General features: G+C 44.1%; 1 protein-coding gene across 4 annotated transcripts in view; it reads left to right on the forward strand.

Annotated features, from left to right (window-relative positions):
• DOCK7 (dedicator of cytokinesis 7) overlaps window positions 1-19,253 on the forward strand; it is a 150,334-nt gene that overhangs the window by 74,673 nt on the left and 56,408 nt on the right. For all 4 annotated transcript variants that reach the window (XM_074265760.1, XM_074265761.1, XM_074265762.1 and 1 more), the window contains exons 15-17: window positions 7,889-8,006; window positions 14,727-14,797; window positions 18,891-19,029. In XM_074265760.1, coding sequence (XP_074121861.1) covers window positions 7,889-8,006; window positions 14,727-14,797; window positions 18,891-19,029 — 328 coding nt within the window. The remainder of the gene's footprint in view (window positions 1-7,888; window positions 8,007-14,726; window positions 14,798-18,890; window positions 19,030-19,253) is intronic.

Genomic DNA, 19,253 nt, shown 5'->3' on the forward strand with positions numbered 1-19,253 from the left:
TTGTTGTTGTCATGTACAATGATCTGCTGGTTCTGCTCATTTCACTCAGCATCAGTTCCTGTAAGTCTCCCAGGCCTCTCTGAAATCATCCTCCTGATCAAGGAACATTTTTTAAAAAAATCATCTGCTTTGTACAAATGGTGCTGTGGCCCCATTTTATATCTGTAAAGGAATAAAACCCACTCATAGGTTGCGATGGTCTGGTCTAGCTCCTCTGAACGGCTCAGAATAAGTCCTTGTCAGGATAAGCATAAGTCCTTGCCCCAAGTGTGGACGCCAATATGTAATGTTCTTGAATTGTGAGGGTCTGGCAGTCTGCTCAATTATAATCCTTCTCTGGGAGGAGATCTGTAAAATCTTTTCCTCTGTGCGCAGGTTTCTTGGGAGCTCTGAATCTCCTCCAACTCTTGTCCTTCCTCAAATCAGACTGGTCTCCTTTCAGCCTGCCTGGCATCAAGACTTTATCCCAGAGTCGATTCTCTCAGACCCAATGCTGCCCTTCTTTTATCCTCCCAGAGAATAGGCATGTGAGAATACTTCCACCAATGAACTTGCTCCTCTTAGAATTCCTAAGGTATAAACTCCCTTTAAAGCCCCGAATCAAAGGTCTGAGCCAGAGAACTGTCAAGTCAACCTGAGTTCTCACCTTGTAATTGTCCAGACAACCTGAGTTCTCACCTTGTAATTGTCCAGACAACCTGAATTCTCACCTTGTCACTGTCCAGACAACCTGAGTTCTCACCTAGTAATCCTAACAATAGGTGATGGATAATGGTATAGACTGATGCATGCCAAGTGCTTTGGACAGATACACAGGAGAGCGATGTATGAAGTTCCAGGGGGAATGTGTTGGAGAGGAGATGTTTCCTCAGGAAGCTGTGAGCTGCTGATTACTGGCAATCCTTGGCAGGAACTGTATGACCGCATGTGGGGGATTCTGTTCAGTTCCCCCTCGGACAAGATGATCCCTGAGATCCTTTCCAGCCCAAAGATCTGTCGGCCTGTGAGAGCAGAACTAGCTTTGCAGCTCAATTAGAGGCTTAGGAACATACTGTGCTTCTTGTGGTTACTTGTTGGGTCATTAGGAAATCGTTTAACCTTCACTTGCCAAATGGGAAAGGATAAACTTATATGTGATGCTTTATGGGATAAGATTGTTGGGAGACTCAAATGATAACCACGAGGGACATCTGGATCCTCTCAGATGTGGATGCCTCCTCTGTTCCTGGAACCATTTTATATGGACTTGTGGCTATTTTGTGTATCCAGCTAGGTCCCAATTATTGCAAATAAGGGATCCAAGCTATAGATTGCATTATTTGAAGTTATATTAAAATATAGTGCAGATTCAAATGATTTGAGTGCTTCATGGGATTCATTATTCATGGTAATTGAATTTATATTTATATGTGTTCCTGTTATTTCTCACCATAGCTTCCTGATGATACAGGGGCTGTTTAACTTGTGTCTTTTATTTTCATCACCCACCATGGTGCTTGACACATAGTAGGGTTTAATAAATCTTTGTTGTTTGAAAATGGTTGTATAGCTCTTTGTCAATCATTAAATATTGTATAAATTATCATTATAGAAGAGGGTGATCAAAGGGCTCCATAAAGGATTTGAATTTGGAAGAATGTTTAGATGAAGAGGGTGAAGGAAGGCAGTTTAGATCCAGGGGACATGGAAACAGCCACCCACATGGCTCGTTCCTGGGCCAGAGAATCGTAGGATTTGGGGGGAGTGTAGTCTCGGTAGTGAGGGCAGAGGATGCAAGGCTGTCCATGTAACCATGGAAAGTTTCAATGATGAAACTTGGTAGGCCCTGGCCTGGATGTGCCCAATCAGCACTTGGTTAGGGACAGAAGGGCCACCCTGGGCCTGCATTGGAAAGTCCAGGTGTGAGATAGAAGGACAAGCTCCAGAATTCTGCTCCTGAAGGTTCCCCTTCCTTAGCCCTTTTACCTTTGGCAGAAGCAGTGGTTACTGTCAACTCTCATGGAAGAGAAGGGCCATGTGGACTGACCTCCGCCACAGAGAAAGTGGTCATAATGGTAGTCTCCAATATGATCTGCCTTTCCAGTCACCATTTTGGGAAGTGGAAATTGATATGTATCCAAGGGCTTGGGGCTTTTAGTTTTAAAGAGACTTCAGTTTGTGAGACCAAGAGTAGATGTTCATATTACTATAATAGAAGCCATTTCCCAGAAGTGGGCTGCTTGGACAGGATGTCCTGCTTGGAACTCCTCGCCCTGTCCCAATGTCAAGGCCCTTTAGTTGCAGACACACACGTAAGCTGATCCCAGTGACAGTGAACCTATCTGCTGGGCTTGCATGTGGGGTGTAAATCGGGAGGGAAGTCACTGGCCATCTAGTCCAACCGGTAGCCTGTTAGATTATGAGATCTTCCACCTTCTGCTTCAAGACCTCGAATGCCAAGGGACTTGCTGGGAAGTCTTTCCCTTTGATGATTTAAACTCAAATGACCTCTTTACATCATTTGTTCCTCATCCCGGGTCCTGCCTTCAAGCCAACCAGTACCCACATAAGCTCCACCTTAGCCCAGAGCTTGAGATGCTTGAAGATGACTGTCCTATTCTCTTAGTCTCTCCTACTGAACATTCCTACTTTGTAAACTGGGTCTTTGCCCCTGTTTGGTGTCCTCCTCTGCATATTCTCCAACTTAAAAACAAATTTCTTCTCTAAAATGAACGTTCTATTCCCCACATGGTCTGAACAAGATGGTGCTTTAGGACTGTCAACGCCCTGCATCCACATCTTCCTGCGAGCGATCCAACCTTTTAGTTTCTCAACAGGAATTACCTCTGCTATCTGATGGGGTTCTCAAAGGAAGTCATTTATCAATTTAACAAAAGCTAGAAAAAGAGTTTCGGGGTGGGAGAGTTGGATAAAAATGGCATTTCTTTTCATTTGTCTTTTAAAATTTCTTCTGTTTGACTTGCACTATTTGCTGAGGGAAACAGAATTTCTGTTTTCCTTGAACTTCTCTCTCGACTAATAAAACTGTTATAACTAATGATCTTGGAGAAGAGCCAGTCACTAAAAATGTCAACTTTCAAAAAAACTAGGAGATTTAGAGAGCAAGTTAAAAGATGATTCTTAACTTTGGAAACTTCAGAACAACCCAGAGCTCTCAGACCTTTAAAATATTTGGATACTTTTTATCCTTGTTTGAAATAGCAGAAAAGCAAAGTCCTTTATCCTCCCTTGGTTGTTCAGGGGGTGGTGATTGTGAAATCCCGTGAAGGTGAGGTTTCCTAATATAGCACAGGAAATATTGCTGCTGATTTCATTTCTTTTCATTTTCTAGCATCCTTTTTTTTTTTTTTTTTTTTTTTTGGTCTTACAAATCTCTTTGTGTTGAGCTAATACAAACTTGTGTAGCCTCCAATACTCGTTAAAAGGTCCGATTAAACTATTGAAAGTACTTTTCCACTAGAAATCTACAAATGTGAATTATAATATGATTTAATAAGCCAAAAAAACCAGATCTCACTCCCTCTATTTGCTCAGAAAGACATAGTGTTTAGAAATCACAGTCATCTCCTGAGTAGGTTTCCACTGAGGGGACAGTTGCAAGGCTACCAACATAAGGCCCAGGGCTCTGCAGAAGGGCAAATGGTGTGCTGAGGGTGCAGGGGCAGCTCAGAGGGTAAAACAGGCTGGGCACTGCCCTCCTGGAAGCAAGTATTTTTTTTCCTTGAGGTAATTGGGGTTAGGTGTCTTGCCCACACACAGCCAGGAAGTGTTAAGTGTCTGAGGCTAGATTCGAACTCAGATCCTCCTAACTTCAGGGTTGGTGCTCTATACACTGTGCCACTTATCTGCCCCCTGGAAGGAAGTATTAATAAAAGCCCTCCATCCAAGAGGCTGCCATTGATAAATACGGTATAGCAAAGCACGGCCAGAATATGAGACTCAGGCACTTAATTAGTGACTCATTTTTATCAGTACATTTCCCTTCCAATCCTGCCTCCCCTTTTGGTAAACTCTGTCTTGACAGTGGCAGGAAAAATAAAAGCTGGGGTTCACAGTTAATCTGCAAGTGGAACTTGTGCCCCTTCTCCTGCCGCCTCTCCCCAGAGAGAAGAGAGGCAAGGTCAGGGTGCTCCGGTGCTCCGTGCCTCTGAGCTGGGTTCTGCTGATTGCGAGGGACACCTTCATTTATGTCTCCCCATCTTCTCGGCCTGTGTATTTTCTTCCTGTTTCTGCCACCTCCCTCACATCTTCACTCGACTCTTCATGAGATATTGTGAATTTCTCCTGTTCGCTGCTTCTTGCATCACCCTGTTATTTATCCATCCTACAATTAATGGTCTCCCTTTTGAATCTCAATTTTTCTGCTCCAGAAAGTGGCTGAAAGCTGTTCCTATCATTTGACAGCTCACCTCTTAGGGGAGTCATTCTGTGTTTTCTGCATCGATTCATCATGTTTCGGATGCTATACTTTCAGCAGTGAAACTTTGTCAAGATTTGTCCCAAGTTGCGAGTTTCTCTTCATTTCATTGATTTTGCATCGGTTTTGTTGTCTAAGAGCATTTGAATTTTCTGTCATTTCAATTGTACCTTTTATCCAAATAAAAATTCTTTAACTTAATGTTTATAGTTAGCTGAGCCTTGTGGAATATAGGAGAGATGAAAAGAGAATGAGAAGACCAGTTTCTATCAAGTTCTGAGGCTGATTGGGAAAAAACATGGAATCACTCTGCGCCTCCTCGTCTTATTCCTGTAGGTTCCTATCTGCCCATTTTGTTCCCGCCGTCATTCCTATAGTATTTTGTCTTTACTAAAAAAACTAGGAGAATGAGAGTTTTTTGTTTACTTAACAGATGATCGAATGGATAGCGATTGCTTTGATTTCCTTCAGAAAAAGATTACTGAAGTATAGATTTCGAACGTGGGACTCTATTTGCGAAGCTATGATCTCATTGGTCCCTATAAATAATGACTAATGGCACTAGGAATAGTAATATGACAGATCATCACTAGTCACTTAATGAAATAATGGTGAATTAAGTTTTGTCCATGTTGTGGTCTCTATCTCATTTTCATTCTCACTCCTCTCTCTTACTTCAGTTTGGCAACCTAGAAATAAACGATAACCAATAGCTTTTTTTAATTCTTTGTCTCTCTGTTCGTACACAAATTTCTCCACAAATAGAGAAATATATTTTCTGCATGGGTTGAGGACACGGTTTTTTCTCCCCCCTCCCCTTTACAGTATTTTATTTTTTTACAATTACAGGTAAAGCAAGTTTCCAACATTCTATATCATTGATTTCCAAATTTGTTTTCTCTCTTCCTTCCTCCCATCATGGCAAGAAACCCAATATAGATTATATGTGTACAATTATGTTAAACCTAGTCTGCATTAGGAGGATGACCATTTCAGTGAGACATTTTGTCTTTATGTAACTATATCATCTTGGCCAGTTACATACGTCAACCAGCTCATTTTTGTCACTGGAAATAAAGACAGAGTAAAATAGTTAAACATGTGGGGGAAGGCCCTTAGAATGCACACCCATGCCATGAAACTAAGGTCAGCATTTATTCAGCACCTCTGTGCAAGGTTCTTGAGGTAAAAGGTTCAAAGTGTTCTCAATGTCAAAGCAAGGGACTAAAGTGCAAACAATATCTACCCATTTATCTACCTATGATTTGGATAAGGGCATGGAGATATCCTTGTCAGTGTGCTGAAGGGATGGAGCTGGGAGGGATCACTCACATGGCAGACACTAGCTAAGAATGAATGTGGATCAGGTGAGCTGGGATTGTTACCAGGGCAACATGGAAAGGTTTATCTTTGATTTTAAAAGACCAGCTCTTCAATTGTAAAATGAGGAGGTGGGGATCATAGAGCAGTTTGAAAAAGATCTGGGGGTTTTAGTGGACTCCCTATGGGCTTATTATAACTATTATGATTATTACCAAGACTCAGTATGATATGGTAAGCAAATTAGTGAACACTTTCTGCATCTCACAGAAGCTGAATGAGGGAGTGAATTGACCTGTGGTCCTACAGTTGGTCAGTGTGGAAGACAGGATGGGAAGGCCAGCGTCCTGACCATTGCACTGCCTCGAGCCCATGAATACAAGGACATCACATAGTGATGTTACAGTGTGTGTGACATAATTGTCAAGGGCAGGCCCAGGCTCATGTACTGGAGACATCTAAAGAGCTCGTGTCTCTCTGTCCTGAGTTAGGAGTGCCCACCCTGGCTGTGGGTATGGAGCCAGAGTTGGCCCCCCTCTCTGCCATTGCTGCCTGTGCAGTCTTGAGCAGGCAGCTCACCTCAGCTGGACCTTAATGGGATTGGGCTGGATGCTTGTCGAGGTCTCTGCCGGGCCCTACGTTGAGCCTCCAGTAGTACAAAATCAAAAGGCTTTTATTGGAGATGGAGATAAGTACGCTATTCCTTGAGCTTAAAAATGTTCCTCTGGAAGAACTGTCCTGAGCCCAAACTCTTGTCTACTTTGGGGGCCAAGGCTTCTTGAAGGACTGACCCACCCATAGAGTGACAGGACTTTACCAGGTAGATGCAATACTCGTGGAGTGGAGGGCACCATTATTGCTCTTCTCATGCTATCCAGTCCTTCTCATGTGGCTCCAGCCTGCGTCTCTCTGTGTCCACACCCTTATTTCCGCCTCTACTTTCAAAATTTCTCCCCTTTGAAGGCCTCAGTCTGGGTCCTTCCCATGGGCTTTTTACCCACCAGTTAGTGCCGGTTTTCCCCAGCATCCTCCATTGAGCTGCTGCATGTACACATTCTGTCCCTTTCTGAGAAAAAGACCCTTCTCTTCTTTCCCCAGGAGCCACTGCCTAGAAGCCTCCTCCACAAGAAGGCAGCGGAATTGAATTTGTCCTTGGACAGTGAGAAGCTCCCAGCATTCTCCTCTGTGAGGGCGGGAGGTAGCTGCTTAAGCCTGGCTGGGTGTCGACTCCTCACTGACCATGACCTTTTGGGACCATTGTCCCTTCTCTGAATCTTGGCTTCCTTGTCTCTGATGCGAGACCTCCCTTCTGCGTTCTGGGAACAGAGGCAGAACAGCCACCCTATCCCTGATTGCTGAGGACTTGGGTTTGATAGGACGCTTGAACTCAAGACAGCCCCTTTTTGGTGGTCTCCTCTCAGAAGTGACAGCACTTCTCCAGTGTCCTCTCCCCTTCCATTCCTAGATTCCTAGATTCAGTTATGATCTTATCACCTATAAAATTATTTTATTGACAATAGATAACATGTATTATTACAACATAAATAACATTGTCTAAGTAGCAAGTAACATTGTCTACACAACAAGTAACATTGTCTAAGCAACAAACATTGTCTAAACAACAAGTTTTCTAAGTAACAAGTAACATTGTCTAAGTAACAAGTAACTATCTAAAATATCACTGCTGCAAAAATCAGACCTGCCTTTAATGACCTAGATCCTTATCATTTGGAAACTTCTACTTTCCAGCTTCAGATTTCTGGATTTGAGTGTTTTTTTTTTTTTTGTTTTGTTTTTTTTTTAACCCCTTGAAATAAGGTAAAGAAAATGGACTTTAATCTCTCAAGGCATAAGTTATCATCTGCCCCTATGAAGTTATTCATTATTAGTTAATGGTATATCTTATAAATAGGACCTTTGGGAAATTTGTTTTGAAGAACTTGCAATGATCTAGAAATAACTATAAGAAATCAACGTTTACTAGATGGTATCGGTTGGAGTCATAGCCATCTCTTAAACTTCAAACTGGCATAGGAATCTCTATTTGTTTTGATTTATGATTATTCAAGTCATTTTTTTTTTTTTTAAGGAAGCTTGGTAATTTTTTTTTCTTTATGTGAAAACTCACAGTCTTTTGCACTTCCTTCACAGGAATCTCCTTTACGTGTACCCTCAAAGCCTCAATTTTGCCAACCGGCAAGGTTCTGCCAGAAACATTACTGTAAAAGTCCAGTTCATGTATGGAGAGGATCCAAGCAATGCTATGCCGGTAAGGAATGGGTTTTGTTTGCCTTCCTCTCCTATCTAGCTGTGGTTTTGTTTTCTCATACTTGAATAGGAGCCAAAAAACTCAAACTGAAATTATCCATCACAAATGTTGAAGTATAGAACTTTTTCTGTGGTTCTAGACATGTGTATTTCCAAACCAAGTTAAATATTCATTCATTCAACAAATATTTATCGACTGGTTTACATGCTGCAGGGACATACAGCGATGACCAAGGTAGATGGCGTCTTACCCAAGGGGTTTATAATGTAGTTGGGGAGAGAGGTCATCTGCAGTTAATTGTAGCATGAGTCCAATAGACCAGTCTCTTACAAATGCTCTTGAAGGGTAAGCTAGGAACATTGGGAAAGGTTTGATTTAAGACCGTGCAGGGAGAGGGTCAGTCAAGAGTGTTAGGGGGCATGTTTAGGAATGACAGATTCTATTTGCCTGAACTGAAGGATGGTGGGTAGGGAATAGAACAGTAGGCGAAGCCGTGGGCTATGGCCAGAGGTAGAGGCGTGGCTCACCCCTCTACTGGGGCTTTTCAGGGAGATCTGGAACGGCCTCACATTGGTTTTGTCTTAGAGAGAGTCCTTGGCCATCTGTCCTTTGGCCCAGATAGCCTCCGAGGCCACAGAGAGACATTCTGTGATTCTGGACCAAATGTCATCTGAGGCCCTTGGAAAGCTGAGAGCCTGTGATTCTAGGGCACTTGGTCATGAAGGAATGGCTCATCCACACGGGCGTGCCAGAGCCAGCTTTACCGGCTCCTGGCTGTCCGATTTTCAATGGGAGCATTTACATCCTAGAAACTGGCACATGTTGGTTTTCTTGATTGTCAGACTGAAGAAAATCATGGAGAAAATGACCGTATTGCAGATTAAACTTAAACATGGGGCAGAAGGGGTGGAAGGGGGGTAGCTGTTAAACATTTACATGTGAAACATGTAAACAAATGGTGGTTCCATTTGTTCACCAAGCAAGGTATTCCGGAGGGTCCTTGGTATATGGGAGCCAAAAAAGTTCATGAGTGTTGGAGGAGAATGATCTTTTTGGCATCAGGGAGGAGTTCCATGGGAAGAGGGAATAACCGTGACAACAGCCCCAGTGCAGAAGGTGTCGGGCCTGTGGGTAGTCGGCGGAGAAGCCTTTCGACCAGGAGGGTGGGACAATGAAGAGAGAGCTGGGTTCAAGGCCTCCTGCTGTCTGTCACTCACTAGTTGTGTGACTTTTTAACTGCTCTGTACTTAAACTGGCTCATCTGGAAAATGGGAATAATCATACTTCTACTTCCACAGAGGGGGTTTGTAAGTCTGCGAGCTCCTTTGTAAAAGAGAAAGCTTTAAGTGAGTGAATCTCCAGAAAGGTCTCCGTCGCCCTCAGAGAGAATGTCTGGTGCCATCACCATAGAAGGGGGACTCACGCTTGCCCAGGGCTGCCAGGAAATGGAGCTTTTTGCTAAGTGGTCATAACTTTCTTGTGTGTGCTTTTTGAAGGGAGGGAACATGAAAAGCTCACTGCCATCTAATCTTGGGGAAGCGTTCATTCTCAGCATTTTTTTGGTTCTGGGTTCACATCCTCATCTGTCTTCTCTGCTCATGCCTGGGGGCCTGGAAATCCCCTCAGGGAGGTTCCCCAAACATTCCAAGTGGGCTGCAGATTAGTGTGACCTGATCTTTATGAGAGCCTCACTGCCCAGTGGGAGCTGTCTTCCCTGTCTCAGACTTGGGACCCATGATCCTCATGCTTCCCCTAGCTGGCTCTTCCCCTTGAGTCTCTGGCTGCTTCAGAAACTTGCCCCTCACTTCCCTCTTGCCTCTTCTGGGCTCCCTGCTCCTTGTACATGTACCCAGCGCTCCCTCTCCCTTCAGCACACTCATCCTGGGACCTGGCTCCCCTAATCTGTCGACCTGAGATTCACGCCCTCAGACTGTTTTCCCCTAAATGCTCCAGCTGGTGGCACAGAGCTTCCAGCCCTTGGTTTCTGATGCCCTTGTCCTTTTCTGTATGGAAGCTCCTTGGGAGTCTCCTTTGCTGCAACTGGTCTCCACAGTTCTGTCCTGGGAGGTCTCTCCCCTCTTTCCCCCTCTCTCCCCCTTTCTCGCCCTCTTTCCCTCTCTCTCCCCCTCTCTCCCCCTCCTCTTTCTATACTATCTTCTAAAATAAAGTCCCATCTTGATCCTATATGTTCTAGCCGCCTAGACTTTTTTCCTGGAATTTCAGGCCCACACCAAAGGCTGAATGTCTGGTAGTCACCTACCAGATCTTCTCAACTTCCACCCATCTTTTCCTCAAATCTCTTCCTTTTAGGGCAGGACAGAGCAGGAGTCGGGTGCCCCCATCTTGCCACATGTTCCCGAAGATCCAGTTACATGATGCATGTAAAAGATGTTGTAAACCCTAAGACTACGAAAATATAATGATTATTGTTCTTTTGATGCCAGTGATCTTGTAGGAACCCTGGATTCTTCCTGATCGTACCCACTTCCCTTCCCTATGCAATCAATGACCAAGTATTGTCAACGCTCCCTCTGTGATCCCTTTTCTAGGTTCTATCCTAATTCAGGCCTAATTACCTCTCTTGTCACTGGTTTCCCTGGTTCAGTCTTTTAGGCAACATTTATTAAGCACCTGCTATGTGTTAGGTACTGCTAAACACAGGGTATACAAAAAGAGGCAATAAGCTTCCCTTCTAATGGAGGAAACAACATGCACACAATTATATTCAGAACAAGTTTTATACAGAATTAATAGGAAATAATAGAGGAAGGGTACTAGGTTTAAGAAGAATTGGGGAAAGCTTCCTTGAGAAGGTGGGACTTAAAGGAAGACAGAGAGGTTAGTAATCAGAACAAAGCAGAGAGGGCATTGCAGGCATGGGGGACACTAGAGAAAATGCCCAGGGTCAAGAGATGAAGGGTCTTGATTGGTGAAGAGACCAGTGGCACGGGCTCAGAGTGTAGGTCGAATGAGGTGTAAGGAGAGTGGAAAGCCAGGAGGACTTGGAATGCCAGACTGCTATAGGGAACCGCTGAAGTTTATTTAGTAGGGGCGGGGTCACGTGGTCAGCCTGAAGCTTTTATGATTGAGTGGAGGATGTGCTGAAGCAGGGAGAGCGTTGGAGCAGCCTGACCCCAGAAGCTCTAGCAGTAGTACAGCTGTTAAGGAATGAGGGTTTGTATCAGGGGAATGGCAGTGTCAGAGGGAGGAAAGGGGAACATTCAAGAGATATTTCAAAGGTGAAACTGACCAGAGATGCTGCAGGGATGCAACTGACCAGGGATACTACACAGGTGAAACCTACCAGGAATGCTGCAGGGATGAAACTGACCAGAGATGCTGCAGGGATGAAAGTGACCAGGAGTGCTTCAGGGATGAAAGCAACCAGGGGTGCTGCATGATTGAAACCGACCAGGGGTGCTGTATGGGTGAAAATGACTGAAGATGCTGCACAAGTGGAGATGACAGGCTTTAACAATAGCCTTTCCCTCTTTCTACTCTTCAGTTTCTCCTCTCTGTCTCTGCCTAAAGTACAGACCTGATAATGTCACTGCCCAAAATCTTTCATGGTTTCCTTTATCTCTAGGATAAAATTATGACCTCAACCTAATATTTAAAGCTCCTAACTCTCTAGTTCCCATGTACTGTTCTTGTCTGATTTCTTATTATTTCCCAGTAAGAAAATAAGAAGCAAATATTTGTTATTGAGTTCTTTTTTAGGAGTGTTTCAATCTCTATGACCCCATTTGGGGTTTTCCTAGAGAGATAGTGGAGTGATTTGCCATTTCCTTCTCCAGCTCATTTTATAAATAAGAAGACTGAGGCAAATGGGGTTAAGTGATTTGTCAAGTCACACAGCTTGTAAGTGTTTGACCTGTCTTCAGACCAACCATTTTATCCACTGCACCACTATTTATAGAATTATTTTAATTTAAATGTGTTTGTATTGTAATAAATATAAGGTATAATGAATACATAGGTAGTGTTGTGGATGGAGTGCTGGGCCTGGAGTTGGGAGAACCCAAGTTCAAACGTGACTGCAAACACTTCCCAGTTATGTGATACTGAGCAGGCCATTTCATCGCTGTCTGCCTCAATTTTATGATCTATGAAATGGGGATAAAACTAGCACCTATGAGTGCTAGTTGTCATGAGGCTAAGATGTGAAGTGCTCAGTAGGCCTTGCATGCAGTAGACACTTAACAAATGCTTATTCTCTATCTTATTTTCTCCCTCTTGCCCCTCATGTACTCTCCTTCCTCTTCACAGCAACCTGTTTTCTGCCCCTCAATTACAACATTCTGTGCCTGTGCGCAGTTCTTACACACTGGTTCCCCCAAATCTCAGGTGTGCCCTCATCTTGCCATGGTCTCTGGGAAGGCTCTGTTTCTTGTGGAGTTACTTTACCTCTTTTGCTTCAGACCTAATTTTTTTTTTTTTTTTTTTTAACTATTTGTATCCTTACACAGGAGTGGAAGCCTCGAGGCCTGGATTGGTTCTTTTTGGCTCTTGTTGCCCGGCCCCATACCATCTAGAAAGCTAATCAGTATTTGTGGAATTGAATTAAGAGGGTCGGCACTAGGGTCGGCAACTCCTCTCTTGCTGGGGTGCCAGGTGACCAAGTTTCATTTGACCTCATGCTCTCCTTGGGACATTCTATCCTAACCTGCCAGATTTCCATCTGCTCCTCCTCCCCTTTTGCCTCTCATTTCTGCACTGCTTCTGGTCTCTGGGGGACAGGAACTCTATTGTCTTGAGCTTTGGATCCCCCCCAACTTGGCATGTTAGAAGCAATCAGTAGAGATTCAGTGAATGAATGGATGAATGGGAAAGGCTTGAGAAAGAAGTCTGTGCTCAGAAGCTGCTTTTCACTCTGGCCAGCTGTTGGGCCAGATGTTCCAGCACGCTGCTGAAGTAGAAGGCTGAGGGTTAGAGAAGCAGGGGCTGACAGCTCCAAGCTGGGCAGACTCTCCTAGAGAAAGAGCCACAGGCAGGAGTGGGAACCATTCCACACCTTCATGTGCAAGACCTATGCCTGGAAATGTTATTTATTTTAGTGCCTCAAATCCATATCACTTTGCTGTTTGCTTAAATGATTTGGAAAATGTTGATGAGAGTTCCAGGGTTAGGAAGTCTGTATTGTTATAGATAATATCTAGATTATGTATAATCCCACAAATATTAAATATGAAAGATGGAGGGAATTTCATTCAGGATTGCCTTCATGTGTGATCATAGTGTGGTAAGCCTGGACATGTTCACCACTTTCCAGCCAAGCAGTCATGCGCAGAAGTACAACCAAATAATTGCACTCTAATTATGTATAATTCGTGTTCATGTTTTTGGATGGATTATTATTTTGTGCCGGTGAAAATATACACAAGTGTGAGCTCCATTTTTCTGGAGGTTCTGCCTCTTAGTAGCATCACTAGCCTCTCTCCCTGGCTCAGTTTCCTCATCTGTAAAATAGGAGGAGTGTGACTTTTTTGGGAAGAATATTCTGTGGGGTGGTCATGTGTTGTGTCTGCTCCCAACTTAGGAGTCATGAGGGAGGCAGGACCAGTGGCCGGCTCCCCCCGGTCCCCTCTCTTTCCCTTGGCTGGATGCCTCTGAGCCTCCTTTCCTTCTCTAGCCCGTGACAGGATAGCTTATTGATTCCCATGGCTTCCATGGGAGATAAGTGGTCATGGGTTTACAGAGAGGCTGAAGTCTGTCCCCAGAACCCACACAGAGCGGCTGCTTCTCCACCTAACGCCTGCCCGGGCACTTCCCCACTGGCTCACGGGCACCAGAGCTCGCCGGGCTCACCAGCGATGTGATGGGGACACAAGGGGACGTGGCCGGCCGATGTTGGTGTGCGCCTGCCCAATGACGCGCTGATATCCTGCCTGCTGGCCTCCAGAGAGGACTTGGCTGCTCATTCGGTTCTCAGATTACCTGCGCTTAGCTGTACAAGTCGGATTGCTCCCGTTGCCCAGGGCACATTGTTATCAGGGGCGGGAATGAGGACTTGTACCCCCAAGAGACCGTCTGACCCATCCTTCCTTTTGTAGACCAGGAAATGGACCGGTAAAGTTCTGTGACCTGGATCCTACTCCTCGATGCATTCAGGCCTGTGGCCTGTGAGTGATGATGGGCTGGCCTTTTGCCTCTGCATTCCCAGCTGCTCTTTGAGCTGATTCTCTTCCCTCCCAAATGGCCACATTTGTACTTAAAGGGCTCCTTTAAATTTTCTTTGTCCTTTAATATCTCACCGGTTTATCCATATTTTACTCAAAACCACACTTATCTAGGCTCAGTAATCCTCAGTGTTACCTCACCAAAACAGAGCACGTTTGTCTCAAATTGAGGCACACTCGGCGTTTCCTCGAGTCACGGCATTGGAATGGGCCTTCTAGTCAAACCTACATATCTGGTTACTTAAATTATAATTTACTTTCGTAATGAAATTTAAGGTGAAGAAAAGATGAAGTAGTTTCTTGCCCCTCATTAGATTGCAATAAGACCCAAAGGATTTTTAGTGACCATTTAAATTGCCCGGGAATGGCCACTTGGAGGAACTCGTTGATGACGAGGTTTCGTAAGTCAGTCCAATGTTCTTGTGTTGACGACAAGGCTGTGGGCCCGGCAGCCATGACCCAGCGAGCCTCTCCCGCGTAGCCGTGAAACGTTCCGCTTTGTGATGACACAATTTCAACTGCCCATTGTTATTCGTTCCAGGTGATCTTTGGCAAATCCAGCTGTTCAGAATTTTCAAAGGAAGCCTACACAGCTGTAGTGTATCACAACAGGTACCAAATTCAGATGCTTTCTCTCAAAGTCCCCTTCTTCCCAAGTACTTCCTCATTAACATGACTATCCAGCCTTCCCTGTGTTTTCTGTATGTTGTGCTTCATTGAATGTGCCAGATTCTACAAAGTTGATGTCATGCTTGTGATTTCCTTCCCGTAGGTACCCACTGATTCCTTTTTTCCCCACATGGCAGTTTTGAATCCCCCACTCTCTGGTGGCCGAGCATTGCTGGAGGAGATAACTATTGTGCTTACCAGGTCCCCTCCACATTCAAATTGTCTGCCCTTAGCTGGGCCTTGGATGCTGTGATCATATCTTTTATTCATCAGTAGTTAACGGCCTATCAGATTTATCACATCCCACATGTCTCAGCCTTTAAGATCTTTTCTCCCTCCGATGACTGAGGTGCATTGGATAGAGTGGTGACCTTGGAGTCAGAAAGAGCTGCCTCTGACACTTCCCAGCTTGGTAACCTTGGACAAGGCAACTTTGCCTCAGTTTCCTCACCTGTCAAATGGTGAATTGGACTCCATTCTCTCCCATCTGAGTCTGTTGCTCGGTTCCTGCCTTCCCTGGGTTCACCTCTGCTTCTGTCCATCTCTGGCCCTCTGCTTTGGGACAGCGGCAGGACCACTGAATACTAATGGACTTTTCCTAAATCTTCCTTTTCTCTGTTGTTATCCCACATCATGTCCTCCGGAAGAACATGTCCTTCAGTTCCCAGTGTGAGCCTGATAATTCCTAGACTCTTCCAGCTCCCATGTTCTCCCCGTGGCAACCCTCCACGCTCTCGTCCCTGACTCTTTTTTGGGCTCCTCCACACTCTCTTCCTTCTCAAAGCTCAGATCTTCCCTTTCCCAGACCGAAGGCATGTGCCCTGTGCGTCTCCACAGCTGCAGTCCTTCATCTCTCCTGTCCTCAGATGGACATCCTCCCCAGCTCCTCCCTTTCTCTCCTGACTGCTCCCTCTCTCTGCTCTCCTGGATCTCTGTGCCACTAAATCCCTTCTGTTCTTGTGCTCATTCTCTCGGGCCTAATGCTAGTTTGTCTTCTGTCTTCCCGAGCCAAACAGCCCCACACCAGTGCATATATTTTTCGTAATGTTGCAGGTTTGCAAAGCACTTTACAAATAGTCAACAAATATTGATTATGCACCTACTGTGTGCCAGGCACTGAACTGAGCTCCAGGGATACATGGAAAGGCAGAAGGCATTCCCTGTCTTTAAGGAGCTCAGTCTGATAGTGCGAATAACAGTGTAGAAATCAGCCCTTGATGGGATGTATTAGAAATAATCAACAAAAGGAAGGTACTAAGAAGCATTATTAAGGATGAAGAAAGGCTTCCTGTAAAAAGCAGAGTTTTCCTTTGGCCCTCACGGCAATCCCAGGAAGTCAGTGCTAATATTATCCCTATTTTATAGTTAGGGAAACAAAGGCAGCCAGAGTGACTGTGCCAGGATCACACAGCCAGGATTTGAACTCCTCACCACTCTTAACCACTGAGCCACCGAGCCATTGCAGTGTGTCCTACAGCCCTATCAATGAAAACCTTTCTCAAAATGCTTAAAAAGTATTCCTCAGTAGATCTTTTAGAAAGAAGGGAAAGACCATCTTTTCCTAAAAGCAGCTCAGGGAAGGTGTGTTTCATGTTCTCCATCTCTTTCTGTGCCAGCAACTCGAGATCCATCTTCAGGATTTCAGTTCATTTTATCTTCATTCCACCGATTACTTTGTAGTATTCTCGTTTCCTTTGTCCCCACTCGTGGGCAGAAGGACTCTCCTGTTCCACCACCTCTATGGCTCGGATCTCTGGGTCCACCTTTCCCTTCCCCCGGCCACCATCCTAGTTCGGGCCTCCCTGCCTCTTCTCTCAACTACTCTTCCACAGTCTTCTTACTTAGTCTGTCCAGTGGGTTGTGGTCAGACTAGTCTTTCCAGGTTACAGATTTTACACCGGTCCATAATGGAACAACTTTTACAGATTCCCTTCTTCTTTAGTAAAGTCCAGAATCCTTCACCTGACATCAGAGAGTTTCCATTACCTGTCCCTGTTCTGTCCTTCCAGTTCTCCCCTCTCTGTCTCCCATGTCTGAGCTCAAGTGGACCATGTCTTGGTTCTTCTTTAAGTAGGTGTTGGGATTTCTTGCCTCCGCCTGTTTTTTCTGCCTAAATTGACCACCTCAACTTGTGAGGATTCTGCCCATACTTGCAGCCCATCTCAGAGACAACGAGTTCTTTTTTGATTTTTCCTAATAAGAAATAGTCTTTTTTCTCTGACCAATAACCGATAACCTCTCTTTGTTACGATAAGATATTTTTAGCCTTCGCTTCGAGTTATTAGGATCCATGTCTTAGTTGATCTTTGAAGTTGTGTTAGTCAAAAGATGAGGTACATAAAGATGGACAGAAGGCCAGTGAATGTAGTGATTCGCAGAGGGAGGAGAGGAGCAAGGTCAGAACCATATTACAAGATGCAACAGTAGAGATGTCAGATGCAAATGCAGAGATTTAGAAAGATAGAATGAAAAATTCAATGGTATAAGAAGGTCAAGGGAGAGCTTCATTAGAATTGAGCTTGTTTGTAAGCCCGGGAAGGAGACAGCAAGAGTGAGAAAGTGAATATGTACAAGAGAAGCTGATTGGAACAAAATGGGACTGCCCTGCAGTTAGAACGGGGGGCTGTCCTCTGGGGGAGCAGGGGTGCAGGTTGCTGCTGGAACATGGTGGGATCTCAAGCCAGAGTTACGTGGAAAAGAGAGGAAAAGGTTTAGAACCTTGTGAGAATGTGAAGAGAAGGATTAGAAGGATTAATAGAATAGAATAAGAAGAATAATAGATAATATTAATATGATAATTAACATAAAATATTATAATATAGAATCAATTAATTAATGTAATAATTAATAATAATAATAGATAGAAGGATTCATAAGTTGAGGACCAGTTCTTGGTTGTTTGGTTGATTTTACTCTTAACAATGTCCATTACCTACTGGGTACTTCACAAGTAAAGCCTTGTGGATGTGAATTGAATGGTGGCCAACCCACTGTAGCGACGGTTGGCCAGTGAGAGTTCAGTAGACTTGTGGCAGGTGTGCTCAGTTTGAATACTTGACCATTTTCCATGAATGCTGAGCAGTTTGGGAGCTGGAGTGGAGGAAGCAAAGGGTGAGGGATTTCTGGAGTGGGAGAATGCCCGTTTGGAAGAAAGGATGTTCTAGGCCAGGGAGGACTTTAAGAGCGGTTGCTAGTGAGTTACTCAAGTGATGTTCCCAGTTCAGTTCTAGTATGGAAGCATCTGAAACCAAAGGGAATAAGTCTTGGTAGGAGCAGAACAAGAGGCTCTTCCTGTGTAGGAGCATGATGGGTATTGGTCAGTCAGGGCCAGAAATCTTGCTTGAGTCCACAGTAGTCTTATCTTGTAACCCTGGAGCAAAAGAGTGAAGTGATTATGGACATGAGGTCTATGATCATCAGCATCTGCACCAAATTCTGAAGTCTTAACGGTCATGGAGGTCAACAAGGCTTTCTACAAAAATATCCCAAGCTGCTCCTCTCAGACACAGAACTCCAGGCCAGTCATCATAGGAGCTTAGCAGGAAAGTTGGTGATTATCATAGCAACTGGGAGCAAGACTAAGCTGTAAGGACCTCAGAGCTGATGGGTTTATTGTCTTTTAACCGGTCATTGTAGAAGAAGGAATTAGTTTACAGTAATCATGGGATGACAGTGCCTCTTATCTTCCAGAAGAAAAAAGAATGGATAGCATACCTCATCCAAGCTGCTTTTATGTAAAAATGTCTTTCCCTGAACTCTTTCTGAAAGGAATATTGAGGAATAATTTTTAAATCGTAGTGCTTTGTTTTTTTTTTTAATTTTCAGAAATCCAAACACTATAAAAATAAAATTTAGGAGTGAAATATCTGTATTAAAAAAAGTGTCTTTCCTTTTGTGTCCTTTGATTGTGTCAACATCAACATATAAATAGAAATATTATAAATTATATGAATAACCAGGAGTGACTTTGAAGTAGACATTGCATTTGTTCTGTGTTGCTGACTTCTAATGGAGGCTTCTTTGTTTGTCTGTTAAGATCCCCAGATTTCCATGAAGAAATTAAAGTTAAACTTCCTGCTACCTTAACTGACCACCACCATCTGCTTTTTACTTTCTATCACGTGAGCTGTCAGCAGAAGCAAAATACTCCACTTGAGACTCCCGTCGGCTATACGGTAAGTGCATTCTATCTAGTAATTATCACCCAGGAAGAAGTATTATGCAATAAGAATTATGAAATTGGGGCAGCTAGGTGACACAGTGGATAGAGCACCAGCCCTGAAGTCAGGAGGACCTGAGTTCAAATCTGCCCTCAGACACTTAACATTTTCTGACTGTGTGACTCTGGGCAAGTCACTTAACCCCAATTGCCTCAGCGCAAAAATAATAATAATAATAA

Source organism: Sminthopsis crassicaudata, chromosome 4 (genome assembly GCF_048593235.1).
Source record: "Sminthopsis crassicaudata isolate SCR6 chromosome 4, ASM4859323v1, whole genome shotgun sequence".
Classification (NCBI taxonomy): domain Eukaryota; kingdom Metazoa; phylum Chordata; class Mammalia; order Dasyuromorphia; family Dasyuridae; genus Sminthopsis; species Sminthopsis crassicaudata.